Here is a 14,776-nt window from a genome sequence, read left to right as displayed (position 1 = left end):
ATATGACCAATCATATGCACTTACTCTGTGATTGATTTAGTTCATGCAAAAATTTTCTTAAATTGCATTTGTCTTTTAGCGCCTAACTAATAACATAAAAAATTTTAACTCAAATTAAATTTTATCACATTTAAATTAGTTATATATTAAATATAATACATTTATTGTATAATTAGTATATAAATAATATAATTGATTAATCATGTAACCGATGTATCAAAATTTGATTCGATTAATAAAATATTTGTCTGTTAATAGTAACATATTGCATCTATAAATGGCAAAAGATAAGAGTACATGCACTTATATCCTCAACTGTCAGAAAAAAATTCACATCTGTAGACCTACCTAGTCGCCTAAGGTGCGGCTAACAAGAGAAAACTGGGGAAAAAAGAAATTCAAATTAGGGTTTATATCTGTAGACGTACAGTACAACAGCATAATTTAACCCAATCAATGATGAAAGCTTAAAGCATTTTCAGAAAATCAGCCAATTAGATTCAGCCCAGATCTCTTCATGATTGTCCCATTGACACTTCCGTAATCATACATCTAACAGGGAAAGAGATGAGGCCCAGGCAGGGGATAATATCTCAAACAAGAAAATGAGCATCACTGATTCAATATCTTTTAGTGGAAAGAAAAGAACATACAGAGGGTCACATAGGGAAAAGGGTTCTCTGCGCAACAGTTTGATCATCATCAGTTAGCTGCAGTGGTTGATCACAAGTACTGGTGACCGTTTATTTATTAGTGGTGATGGTTATATATTATATATATATATATGGGGTGGTGGCCAGCTACCGCCTTCGGGCGGCGGTTTCGCGCTGAGCGTTGAAGAAGACGGCGGCGACAGGGAGGCCCAGCCCATTCTCGACGGCGAAACGTCGGGTGTTGAAGCAGTCTCTTGTTAAGTTGTGAAGATTGATTTGAAGAAGAAAAGGATAACCTGATTCAACTTAGAATTCCCAAGTTGAGTTGGAGAAGGATAACCCGATTCAAAGTTGAGTTGGAGAAGGATAACCTCATTCAACTTAGAAATCCCAAGTTGAGTTGGAAAAAGGATAAGTCATGGCTATATATACTACTCTTATTAGCATTGTTTTATAGAGCAAAGTAGAATAGAGTAGAGAGAAAAGAAAGAGTTGAGACGAGGGTGAGTGTTGTCTTTCACGTGTGGTGAAGACTTGCATACAAGTGTGTGTGTGTTGTACTCCTCAATTTTCCTCCTCTTTGAGTATTTTCTCCTGGCTTGGTATCGCCCCCAGACGTAGGATTTATATCCAAACTGGGTTAACAAATTCGTGTGTCTTTTATCGCCTTCATATTCCACCTGTTATCCATCTTAACCCGATCCATTTCCTAACAACTGGTATCAGAGCCTGGTTCAAGGAGTTAAGATGGAGGGAAAGTTTCCAGTCGAACGGTTCAATGGTTCCGACTTTGGGTTTTGGCGTATGCAGATGGAGGCCTACCTGTACGGGAAGGACCTGTACGAACCACTTGCAGAGAAGTCCGAGAAGACGAGTGATGAAGAATGGAAGGTGCTCGATCGAAAGGCGATGAGCGCAATAATCCTGTCGCTCTCTCGGAATGTCGCCTATCATGTGAAGGGAGCAAAGAGCACGAAGGAAGTTCTACAGACTCTTGCCGATATGTACGAGAAACCCTCAGCAATGAACAAGGTTATGCTGATGAAAAAACTATTCAGGTTGCAGATGGAGGAGAGGAAGTCGGTGGCCGATCACCTCAATGACTTCAACCAACTCACGACACAGCTGGCGTCTGTGGATATCGTGTTTGACGATGAGGTAAAAGCGTTAATTTTGCTTTCATCTTTACCTGACAGTTGGGATGTGGTTGTTACTTCAGTGAGCACTTCGTCTGGGAAGGAGAAGATGAAGTTCGACAACATCAGAGACATGATGTTGAACGAGGAAACCCGTAGAAAGCAAACGGGTGGATCATCTGGCTCTGCGCTACATACAGAGTCCAGAGGGAGACCTGACACACGGGGTAAATACCGTGGAAGGTCAAGGTCAAGGTCCAGGGGGAAGAACAAGGGCAAGAAGGAGATGGTGTGCTGGAACTGCGAGAAGCCCGGACACATGAAAAGCGAATGTCGGGCGCCAAAGAAGGAAAAGGAGGGCCGAACAGCGAATGCCGCGACGGAGGAGATCACGGATGCACTCTTGTTGAGTGTGAGCAGTTCTTCCGATGATTGGGTTGTGGATTCAGGGGCCTCATTCCACTCATGCAGCAACAAAGACATCATGGAGCCATACACCTCAGGTGATTTTGGCTTAGTTTATCTTGCAGATAACAAACCCCTCAAGATTGTAGGAAAGGGAGATGTGCGGATCAAATCAACGAATGGGTCATGCTGGACCCTACATGATGTGAGACACATACCAGGACTGAAAAGGAACTTGATCTCAGTCGGACAGCTGGATAGTGATGGATTCCACACGACGTTTGGAGACGCGAAGTGGAAGATCAGTCGGGGAGCAATGACTTTGGCTCGAGGACTAAAGTCGGGAACGCTCTACATGGCGGGAGGATCTAGTTCAAACATTCCCTTTGCAGGAACTGTATCGCAGGCTAACCTGTGGCACAATCGCTTGGGCCACATGAGCGAGAAAGGAATGAACGTGCTGAAGTCGAAAGGACGGTTGCCCGAGTTAAAATCGGTGGAGGTGGGTCATTGTGAACACTGCGTGTTCGGAAAGCAGAAGCGGGTGAGCTTCTTGACCACAGGAAGAACTCCGAGGAAAGAAAAGTTGGAGCTTGTTCACACCGATTTGTGGGGGCCAGCACCAGTGTCATCTCTTGGTGGATCAACGTACTACATGACATTCGTCGATGATTCCACTAGAAAGGTATGGGTGTATTTCTTAAAAAGAAAATCTGATGCCTTTGATACATTCAGGAGATGGAGGGCACTAGTGGAAAATGAGACAGGTCTACAAGTGAAATGTCTCAGATCGGATAACGGTGGCGAGTACAACAGTGAAGGTATCAAGAATTACTGCGCCGACCATGGAATCCGAATGCAGAAAACAATCCCGGGGACACCTCAGCAAAATGGCGTTGCTGAGAGGATGAACAGAACACTGAATGAGCGTGCGAGATGCATGCGATTGAAGAGCGGACTACCAAAGATGTTTTGGGCAGATGCAGTCAACACGGCTGCTTTCTTGATCAATCGAGGGCCTTCTGTCCCGTTGAACAACAGGATACCAGAAGAGGTATGGAGTGGTAAGAAAGTGGATCTTTCTTTCTTACGTACGTTTGGTTGTTCAGCCTATATTTTGAACGATGATCGGACTAAGCTGGATGCTAAGTCGATTAAATGTACATTCATTGGGTATGGGACTGACGAATTTGGGTATAGATTCTGGGATGATCAAAACCGGAAAATAATTCGTAGCAGGAATGTTATATTCAATGAGGATGTAATGTACAACGACAGGAAGGTAAGCCCGGACGATGACAAGAAGGAAAGGGAATTTGTTGATCTCGATATTTCAAATTCCGGGATCATGAGACCAGCAGATACGGATTCAGTGGGAGTTCAGACGGACGAAACCGAACAAACGGAGATAGAGCCAGAACCAGTATCGGAGGAACCGATTACTGAAAGCAGCACACCCTTGGCACTAGGTCGAGAACCGAGGCTGAGAAGGGCCCCAGATAGGTACTCCCCCTCTCTTTATTACTTGCTTTTTTCTGATTGTGGAGAACCCGAATGTTACGCAGAGGCAGTCAATGATGTCCACAAGAGCAAGTGGGAGCTTGCGATGAACGACGAGATGAACTCGTTGAAGAAAAACAACACATGGGAATTGTGTCAGCTCCCAAAAGGAAAGAAGGCCCTACAGAACAGATGGGTCTATCGGGTTAAGGAAGAATCAGACGGGAAGAAGCGGTACAAGGCAAGACTCGTAGTAAAGGGATTCCAACAAAGATACGGTATTGACTTTACTGATGTTTTTACACCTGTTGTCAAGTTAACTACTATTCGTCTTGTGTTGAGCATGGTAGCGGCAGAGAACTTGGAGTTACAACAGATGGATGTAAAGACAGCCTTCCTACACGGGGATCTTGAGGAGGAGATATACATGGTACAACCAGAGGGGTATAATGGAGATGATCAGCAGGTGTGTCGCCTGAAGAAAAGCCTGTATGGATTGAAACAGGCTCCGCGGCAGTGGTACAGGAAGTTTGACAACTTCATGCTAGAGATAGGTTTCTCTAGATGCAATGCTGATCATTGCTGCTACGTGAAGAGGTTCGATGAGTTTTTTATCATTCTACTCCTGTATGTTGATGACATGTTGATAGCAGGATCAAATGTCAAGGAGATCAATAGGCTCAAGGATCAGTTATCGAGGAATTGACATGAAAGATCTTGGCGAAGCAAGACAGATATTGGGCATGAAAATCACAAGGGACAAAGAATCCTGCGGACATGCTGACCAAGGCGGTTGCGATGGCGAAGTTGAAGCTGTGTACGGCTTCGACTGGCCTTGATGACTAGAGTGGACAAACCCGGCGGTACCAAGAAAGAAGTGGAGAAAAGCTAATCAATCTTCAAGTGGGAGATTGTTAAGTTGTGAAGATTGATTTGAAGAAGAAAAGGATAACCTGATTCAACTTAGAATTCCCAAGTTGAGTTGGAGAAGGATAACCCGATTCAAAGTTGAGTTGGAGAAGGATAACCTCATTCAACTTAGAAATCCCAAGTTGAGTTGGAAAAAGGATAAGTCATGGCTATATATACTACTCTTATTAGCATTGTTTTATAGAGCAAAGTAGAATAGAGTAGAGAGAAAAGAAAGAGTTGAGACGAGGGTGAGTGTTGTCTTTCACGTGTGGTGAAGACTTGCATACAAGTGTGTGTGTGTTGTACTCCTCAATTTTCCTCCTCTTTGAGTATTTTCTCCTGGCTTGGTATCGCCCCCAGACGTAGGATTTATATCCAAACTGGGTTAACAAATTCGTGTGTCTTTTATCGCCTTCATATTCCACCTGTTATCCATCTTAACCCGATCCATTTCCTAACATCTCTGGAGGTAGGCAGGTTCTTTACTGTTTGTCTGCCGGTTTGCTTGAAGAGAACGAACACAAACCTGTGGATTCCGATGTTGGGCTTCGGGATCTCGTAGCTTGCCAGCTCTTTTCCTGTTGAAGTAATAATTTTAACCAGGAAAAAAGCAGTGTTATTCACATTTCGCATTTGTCCGTGTGTGTGTGTGTGTGTTTGTGTGTACAGTGTGATGTTCTTACCAAATGTTGCATCTGTGGTGCCCGGTATGTCGGTCACTAACCTGTAACATAGGGTTTGCCAAAGGAAATGTTAGTACGTAACATAAATGAGCGTGAAAACTTCGTACTCCGGCCATGAAATTTGAGGTCAGTTAGGGGTTTGAATTGGAATTGTTATATATATGCAGATTCTCCCATTGATCAGCTTCAGTATTCATACAGCTCTTTCTCACTTTAGCTTTCCAGTTTCTTGGTAAACTCATCGATCCCCGTGTTAGATCGATGACTGCATAAAGATATGGCTTAAATATCTTGTTTCAGTGAACATGTGAATACCCATGTTTTCTTTAGTTTTTACCATTTTCTGGGCTAAAGGTAGAGACACACACACACACATATATATATATATATAACTTGTATGCATCTCTTTGATTTCTGATTCTGATATATATACAGAAATGCCCTAGTGGGTTTCGCTTTACATATAAACGTCACGTTGGGTTATAACTATAAATTTTGGACATGGTCGGACTAGGTATATTTGTATATATGTATACCAGTGGAGGTGTTCTCTGAGATATGGATCACTGGGGCCTGGGACATCAGGGTCAGTCATAACCTGCAACAATATTACATAAAAACAGTACATGAACATGATGTAATTTCAACATGAGTTAGCAGTTAGGACATATAGATTATTGCACGTAAATAAAGGAAGAAAGAAAAGAACGGGCCGGGAGGTGTGTTAATATATATATATATATATATATATCTAGTGGTGTAAATGTGATAAATTAAATTGAATTAATGTGTTTACCAAAGTGTAAAAGGTTCTTAGGTCGCCTCCTTGAATCTCAACCCTTGGTTTCATAACAACTGCAGAAGGATAGAACTCATGACCATTGAACACTTGTTTATTAGCGTAAGTGACAAACATCTTGGTAGTTGGACTGAAAGAGTCAAGAACATCCCCTATCACTCTTCCAACTATGAGGGGATCTGACATTCTTGCCATAATTCTCTCTCTCTCTCTCTCTGTGTGTTTTGTGTGTGCGTGTGTGTGTATGTGAGAGAGACAGTCAGAGATATTTGAACAGAGAAATTATCGATCAGGAGAGTTTTCCCATGGACAAGGAAAGAGAGATGAGCCCCCATATATATATATATATCTATATACGCAACTCACTTCAGGAAAAGCTTAGAGAATCAATGGAAAAAGTACAGAAATGGGACATGAAGCAAAAGCCATAGAGCAGAATTACTAAAACCGACCCCTACCACTTCACCCCCTCAATTCTTTACTACTTCATATAATTTCTCTAGCGTAGCTGCTCTTTTTTTTTTTTTTTTTTCAGTAGTATAAATTAAAGAGAATAAATTAGGACAAGACTGAAACAGAAAAATGCATGAAACCAAAAATTCTATATAGCAAGGACAGGCTTTCTATATGAGGACAAGTCAATGTTAGTTTCAAATTGGGAATAATTTCGGGTCGAGGACGGAGGAGAAACATCGAAACCATTTCACCAACAATATGCAAATTTTGATCCAGATCATATTGAGGCTTGAATACTCCTACTTAATTTTTTTAAAAAAAAAATTCTCGCCAACTTAATATAAACGATGATACAACGTAATAAATTTGGTCCGATTCATATCAAGACTTCATTAATTCAAACACGCGACTATATATTGTTTTTTAAGTCAAACGTTGGTACATTATATAGATAAGGAATGTATCTTTATTTTTAATATAACTTAGAAAAACAAAATAAAATACTAAATATGGATAAATATTGTAGAGAGTGGTGTGAGGTGCAGGGTTGAGGGGCCGGCCCCTGCATGGTATTGCAAATGTTGATTGGTTTTGGACAAGAGAAAACTGAATAGTGTAAGCATGCACACTTTTCTTCTCTTATGTCAGAAGGGCATAATTAAATTATAGTGGTAGTGAAATTAGCATGTGGTCCCAACTCATCATGTTGCCCCATTTGTTTTGCTTTATAGCGAGAAAAAGGGTATAAATCTAGGGGGGTATGGTGGTGGAAACAATTTCCCATAATGGTATGGAGAATCCATCCTTTTGCATTTACAGTAATTAAGAGTGAAAGATATATTGTGGGGGTGTGTGTGTGTGTGTCAGCCACCTTCTTTACCTACAAATTTTAAACGTAAAACGCATTGGGGTTTTCCAGATTCTGCGTGTGGGATTGGTGAATGGGCACACTGACAGTACTGTTTAGGTATTAGCATAAAGGAACTCCACAAACACACATGTACAGATTAGCTTAGTATTGTTGTTCAGACATTCTTGATATGGTAATGGGGAATGTTGGATTTCTATATTTAGAAACCAAACCACCTTTTAAGATTGGGAACCGTTGGTTGCCTTCAGCCTGCTTCCATGCACGTTTTATTGAACTTTCTACGTGGCCGGCCGGTGCACTTCAAAGGCTGCTACTGTGTTCTTGCCTAGCTATTTAATTTAATCAACTCTTCTGGATGGGCATATTTCATTTTAGCTAGTGCTTGTATCGTCATCGCGATTCGCAAACGCACGGGACTTACGTGGATGCAAATGTCATGGGGAGGGCTCAAGAATCCGAATATCAATCGGGCCGTCAGGGAAATAGTATATAGGCTTATTCCAAATTTGCATCGGCTAAAATTGATTTATTTCCAAAATATGGGTGATGTCCCGGAATCAGTTTTATTGTTTAGGAAGCAATTCGACACGCTTGATCAGACTTTTGATATAGCTAGCTCTTTTTACTTGGGATAAGTAGTGTAAAAAAAAATACAACATTATCCCTCATCAACTCTCTCCATAATTTGCTATTATTTATTCACCATAATAAATACTCTATTGATCGTAGTTAAAGTAAATTTTTTGCATTAATTTTATTTAATTACAATAAATTGTATTAATTTATCATAATTTTTAAATTATAATACTTTATAACATAACCAATAATTCATTTTTGCGGCGAACCTGGACAAAAGCGACCGAATCAAGAATCACTAATCACTTTCTACCTGGGCCGCTAAAGTGGCGGGCTCTTTAGCCTCAGGGACCGTCCAATCAGTGGAGTGGAGTTGAGTTTCCGTGTTAACTGCGGAACCCCTCCAACTTATCAATCCATATTTAAAAAATCCTCGCATGTTCATTTAGATCACTCCAATCAGTCCCCGTTTAAACCAAATTCGAATATATGGACTCATGGTGGCTAATTGATCATTCATAAATTTACAATTTACGTGAAATTATATAATTAAAAAAAATTTATAAATCCCAAACTAAGATATAATTTTGATTATCCTAATACCTATTATCATCTTAAACATTTATTCTTTATAACTTGTCTAATTTAAGCATTAAATAACTATAACAATAGTCTCCTGGCTGTGATGATTATGTTTTATGCCTGGTACGTCTTCTATTGAAAAGAATCCAGGCGCATTCATATCATTTGGAAAGCTCTTTTGTTAATTATTGTGGTATTTTAACTAATAAATATACTTTCTTTTAGATATGTTTTTCCTTCTCTTTAAAATTATATAATTATATTATTTTTAATTTACTTCATGCTAATAAAATGGAGACACATTTAAATAAGTTGTGATAATAAACCAGACAAGAACAAAGAATTAGATCAAACACTGGACTATATATGTTAGGAGCATATCTCAAAATGTTTATCGAATTGTCGCACAACATGGAATAATTGTACAAGATATACCCCCTTAAAACCTTTTGTCACAATAGAATGATTCGATTATAATGATCAACACTGGCAGACATTATTTAAATCTGCAATTAATTTTAGTTTTATAATATTTTAGTTCTTATGTTTTCTTTATTTATATGTAATTTTTAATTTTATTCGTTGTTAAAAATTTATTATATAATAATTATTATTTATTTAAAATATCATATAAAAATTCATAATATAATACAATTAAAAATCATACATAATATGATTATAATTAGTATATTATATTATTAAATAACATAAATATGCGTAGAGTAGCGTTGTTGATCAATTGAAATTTTAAGATATCCCAATTGATCCACGACACTATGCACCTCTACTTGTTGGGGTTAACAACAAACTATCATAATTTACAACGAAATGGACTAGCCCAAATACGGGCAAAACAACAAATTTATATCCAATTGCAATAAAACCAAGCTCCATCCCATCAAATAATGTGCTAAGGCTGAGCCATGGACACCAAAATAATGAAGCCAATACTTAACTAGAAATTTTTTATTTGTATGTAATTTTTAATTTTATCAATTGTTAAAAATTAATTAAAAATCAATATATATTTTATCAATATTTTTAAAATTATAAAAATTTGAAATATTACAAAATTAAAAATAATAACTAATTAATTAGTATATATTATTACTAAATATAACATAAATATAAATTAACAAAAAAAAATATAGGTGTGCCCAAATCATTAGCCTATATTAATGCACTGACACCTCCCTTAATTTTGCAAATTGCAACTATACCCCCATTTTGGGGTATAATTGCAAACTCCTTTTAACATTATTTTAGTAATTAACTGCCAGAAAAATTTGATAAAATAGTATTGTGACTTAACAAACGCAACTCCTCGTTGAAGCGGTCAGGTGTGAGATGTGTACAATATTTCACCAAAAATTTGATAGTTTTGGGCAGAGCGACACTGATATTTCACCTCACTTAACCTATATACGCTTAGTCGCGTTTCTTTTACTCCAACTACCACAATATAACTTTTTGAAATATAACACTTTTTATATGGTAAAAAAAATTAAAATTTTATTTGCAATTGATAATTTAAACATATTGATTTCGACTAAGATAAATTATTGGCCTCTTTTTTTTTTTTTTAATATGAACTTTTACTATCACACGAAAAAATTATATATTTAAAATTATCAATACTCGTATTTTATCGGATAACTACAATTATAGCTAAATATAAAAAATATATGAAATTTAATTAATATTTTTTTATATATAAGAAAATCAAATATGTAAGTATTATTTTATATATTTTGCACACGTATTTAACGTGTATAATAGTTGGTATATGATAATTAGTAGGGCCTACCTGATGTGAAGAGATAAAATGAAGTTTAGTTCCTCTTACATTGTCATTTATAATATTTTAGGTTATTTTTGTCTTATGATTTCTCCATAACTTTCAATTATTTGTAACTATTAATGACAATAAACCAAGAAAAGAAATAACTATTCATGATAGGTTTTAACAAACTAATCAATTTATATAGAAATTATTATTTTACGTAGTACACAAAATATGGGAATTATGTATGTCATTTATAGTTAGGATAACTTAATTAGTTGATTTATTTTATTAAATACAAATAAATTTTAGGATAATTACACTTTCCTCCTCTGAGGTTTGGTGTAATTACAGGTAGAACCCCTAAGATTTGCTTCAATCTAACAAATGAGTCATTCCATTAGTTAAAATTTACGGAATTTGCTGATATTAACAAAAAAGATAGAAAAAAATATATTTACCTCAAATTGACTTATTACTGATTTATTTTATATTAAATAAGTTTTATTATGATCAAATTACCCTCATACGTCTTACACATTAATACATGTGATGAGATATATTTTTACAGTTATAACAATAATTTAGTTGGAGAAAAATTATTTGACTTGTAATAAGTCATTAATAAGTAAATATCAATTTTCATTCAGTTTTTTTTTTTTTGTTAATATGAACAAATTCAATAAATTTTACATAACGAAGGGACTTATTTATTATACTAAAGTAAACCTTTGAAATGTTAGATATATTTTTCAAATTATAAAAAATTTATATATAATTACACAATTTCAGAAAAGGAGAGTGAAATTATTCAAAAAAAATTATGAAACTTGGAGTTGAATGAAATATTAGTTTGGGTATGTGAATATGAAATTTTGGATAAATTTGAAATGTGTGAGAGAGATGTATATGATTTTGAAATTTGAACATCCGTCTCTAATTAGTGAAGAAATATAAATATGGATCCATGCATAACACGACTTTACGCCTACCGAGTGTGTAATATGTGGAAATTACCGATCCATGAAGAGGTAGATTCCGAATGACGTGACATATGAGATATGTTGGTCAAGGGGCCCTTAAGACAAGGTCTGTAACAGTATTACTTACACTGCGAATTCATTAGCCTAGAAAACACACAGCAACACTATTATCAATCGAAAACAAAAGGCCGCCTATTTGCGTCCCAGATCTCTCAACTCAGCTCCGCTCGTTGGGAGTCTCTGTAGTTGAATCTTGAATTTTGAGAAATTCTGTTGGTGGGATTGGTTACTGCTGGAACAGAGTAAAAGGTCAGAAAACAATGGCGGCTGGGACAACCCGGAAAATATCTGCAGCCTCTGCAAGGGCTCATACTCGAAAACCGAAGCCAAAGAGTTCTTCCAAAGTTTCAGGTTGGATTTTTTACTTGAGATTCTTTTCATCAGTTTGTACATCCTGATTTTCTTGTTTGAATTGAGGGTCTGGGATTGTTGTCTGAATTAGTACATGCTTGGATTTGTTCAAGAATTCAGATGGTGATAATGATTTGGAATCATGGTTTTGATTTGGGTTGCCATGAAATGGATGAGGGCTGGTTTAAGTGTTAAGAGTCGTAATTCGAGATTTTGTGGAAATGTTGTTATGTGCCTACATTGTGTTGCTGATTTTTTGGGCTTTGCCTGCATTTTGCATCTAACATATAGTTTGACATTGAGGTCGTTTCATTTGTGTTCCCCCTGATCTGGTTTTGTGTGAAGGATGAGTTTTTAAATCGCTGAAGTTATACTGACGAGTGAACTTCAGTATCTGATGGGCGATTTTAGTACGATTTTAGATGCAAAATGTGTTTTTTAAGGTGGATGTTGTAATTTGGATTGCTGATAAAACTTTTGTTTGTATTTGCAATATGGCAAGTGTGACATTAATTGTAACGAGAGGTACAGTGAATTGGCATGTAGCTTGTTTGTGGGGTTGACATCGAAGGAGGCCACCTATTTTCAGGAGTTTCCCAACTCAAGTTGGACCTACTTTTGTTGTTTTTTTGTCTCAAATTTCTTCGTACATGATGTTTCAGGGTGGTTGAAGAAAATATTATTGGTTGGCTTTGTGGGGTTTTTGGCTTGGGCTTATCAGGCAGCACGACCACCTCCTCCAAAGACTTGTGGCTCTGCAGATGGCCCTCCAGTTACAGCATCAAGAGTACAGCTTAAGGACGGTAGATACTTGGCTTACCAAGAATATGGTGTCGCAAAAGATATTGCAAAGCACAAAATAGTGTTTGTCCACGGGTTTGATTCTTGCAGGCATGATGTTGCTGCATTAACTGCAAACCTCTCCCCGGTAATGCTGCTTCCACTATGTCACTTAACAGCTTTTCTGAGGATCAACTGCATTGTGTGTAATTCAATTTTGGAACTCTTTGACAGGATATAGTCGAAAGTAAGGGAATCTACATTGTTTCATTTGACAGACCCGGTTATGGAGAGAGTGATCCTCACCCAACCCGAACAGTTAAGAGCTTGGCTTTTGACATTGAGGATCTTGCTGACCAGTTGGGGTTAGGATCCAAATTTTATGTTGTTGGATTTTCTATGGGTGGACAGATTGTCTGGACTTGCCTCAAGTATATTCCTCACAGGTATGTTTCATTTGTGGAAATTGAGGATTGCATTAATACTTAACTATCTTGTATCTTCCAATATTTCTAAACCATGACTGTTTCCAACTGTGTTTTCTCTTTCAAACCATCAAACTGCAATTTTCATTCATCCATCTGAAGTAATATTGACTGTATTGCTGAACAGATTGGCAGGGGCAGCTATGTTAGCACCAGTAGTGAATTATTGGTGGCCTGGTATTCCTTCAAACATATCTAGAGAAGCATATAATCTACAGCCTGCACAAGACCAATGGGCTGTTCGTGTTGCACACTACATGCCATGGCTTACCTACTGGTGGAACACCCAGAAACTGTTCCCTGCTTCAAGTGTTATCTCTCACAACCCAAATGTCATTTCCCAACAAGACAAAGAAGTAATTATGAAGTATATAGGTCTGAGAAAGGAATATCAGGTAATGGTTTTCAAAATCTTTTATAGGAAAAATAGATAGGAATTGTTGGTTAGAAAAACAAAAACAATGTAGTGGATTCTTCTGAGGAAGATATTGCCAAAATACTGACTCTTGAGCTGAATGCCCTCATTATAATCATGTAAAACTAGGCATGTCCAATTTAACACTAGGGAGTTTGTATGATTCAGGTTCTTGAATATTTTCTTGTGCTTGCCTTGTAGAATTACTTTTCTTTTTACTTTCTGAAAACTCAGATCTGGGAGTGCTTGATCTGTAAATATTTTGATGTGAAACGTCTCATCCATGACAAATCGAAGTGTTAGTTGGCCTTTCGTTACCCAGTTTGTTTAGCCTCTAAACATTTTCTTTGTATCTTATAAACACATTAATGTTTCTTTTCAAAATGCTATGTGAAATTGAGCACTGTTACTTCATCTAATTGCGCCTCAGAACACATAGAAATAAGCTTGACTTATTATATTGGTCCATTGCCATTTTTCATGCACTATTGGTTCTGTTCATGTCCCGACATGTATAGGGTGGCCTGATATTGTTTTCTTTCTTGTTCTAATTTTGCTGATGTTCAGTTATGAATCTGTATATTCAATACATGTTGTCTGTCTTTGTTCTAATTTCTTGCTGATATCCAGTTGTGAATCTGTATATTCAATAGTTTTGGCCATTTGATCTGGTTTCTAATACTAAAATCTGTCTTCAATTTGTTTTTTTCGACATAACCAGGCATTGGTAAGACAACAAGGCGAGCATGAGTCCCTTCATCGTGACATGATAATTGCCTTTGGGACCTGGGAATTTGGTCCGACGGATTTGAAGAATCCAATCTCAGAAAGTGAAGGTTCTGTTCACTTGTGGCATGGAGATGACGATCTGATGGTCCCTGTTACCCTGCAACGTTACATTGCCCATAAGCTGCCATGGATTAAGTATCACGAGATATCAGGGGCTGGTCATATGTTCCCAGCTGCTGATGGGATGGCAGACAAAATCATACAAGAACTTATATCTTGAAAGAAAGGCCAACATGGGTTTTTCTTTATACCAGGTTTATGTAACTCACTTGTTCTGGCTAATTATTGGAGTTTAAAAGCTTGTTTTCGCTACAACTCTTATGTAGCCTTTGTTGTGTCTTATTCTGGACGACATTTTCTGTACGGAACCTGCAATTTTCTCTCTTAGTTCAAGATTTGGCATTAATTTCTGGGCTTTCAAAAAGCTGCATGGGAACGAGTTCATCTGCATTTGTTTACGTTTCTAATCAGTAGGCATAATCCTGCCTCATGACAATGTACAAGACAAGAACCTCTCCTTTTTCGCAGTAGTTCCACATCAAATTAGAAATTTATTA

General features: G+C 37.2%; 2 protein-coding genes across 3 annotated transcripts; one reads left to right on the top strand and one right to left on the bottom strand.

Moving 5' to 3' along the window:
* Positions 1–278: 278 nt before the first annotated feature.
* LOC105174079 (CEN-like protein 2) lies at positions 279–6,416 on the bottom strand. Of its 2 annotated transcripts, XM_088875356.1 has the most exons (5): positions 6,086–6,416; positions 5,826–5,887; positions 5,290–5,330; positions 5,072–5,184; positions 279–908 (listed from the first exon to the last, which is right to left on the bottom strand). In XM_088875356.1, exons 1-5 carry the CDS (start codon positions 6,281–6,283, stop codon positions 801–803), a joined length of 522 nt encoding a protein of 173 aa, XP_088731482.1. In that variant the 5' UTR covers positions 6,284–6,416; the 3' UTR covers positions 279–800. The 2 variants fall into 2 exon arrangements, with proteins under 2 accessions (XP_088731482.1, XP_088731481.1); XM_088875355.1 differs by having other exon boundaries at positions 5,072–5,330.
* A 4,936-nt stretch (positions 6,417–11,352) lies between these two features.
* On the top strand, positions 11,353–14,625 carry LOC105174078 (alpha/beta-Hydrolases superfamily protein). Its single transcript, XM_011096058.2, has 5 exons — positions 11,353–11,750; positions 12,413–12,678; positions 12,765–12,976; positions 13,143–13,410; positions 14,152–14,625. Exons 1-5 carry the CDS (start codon positions 11,660–11,662, stop codon positions 14,437–14,439), a joined length of 1,125 nt encoding a protein of 374 aa, XP_011094360.1. The 5' UTR covers positions 11,353–11,659; the 3' UTR covers positions 14,440–14,625.
* Positions 14,626–14,776: the final 151 nt, after the last annotated feature.

The sequence above is a fragment of the Sesamum indicum genome, linkage group LG11, assembly GCF_026168435.1.
Source record: "Sesamum indicum cultivar Baizhima isolate 11 linkage group LG11, ASM2616843v1, whole genome shotgun sequence".
Taxonomy (NCBI): domain Eukaryota; kingdom Viridiplantae; phylum Streptophyta; class Magnoliopsida; order Lamiales; family Pedaliaceae; genus Sesamum; species Sesamum indicum.
Note: the sequence above shows the minus strand (reverse complement) of the source record. Positions and strands in the feature narration are given on the sequence as shown.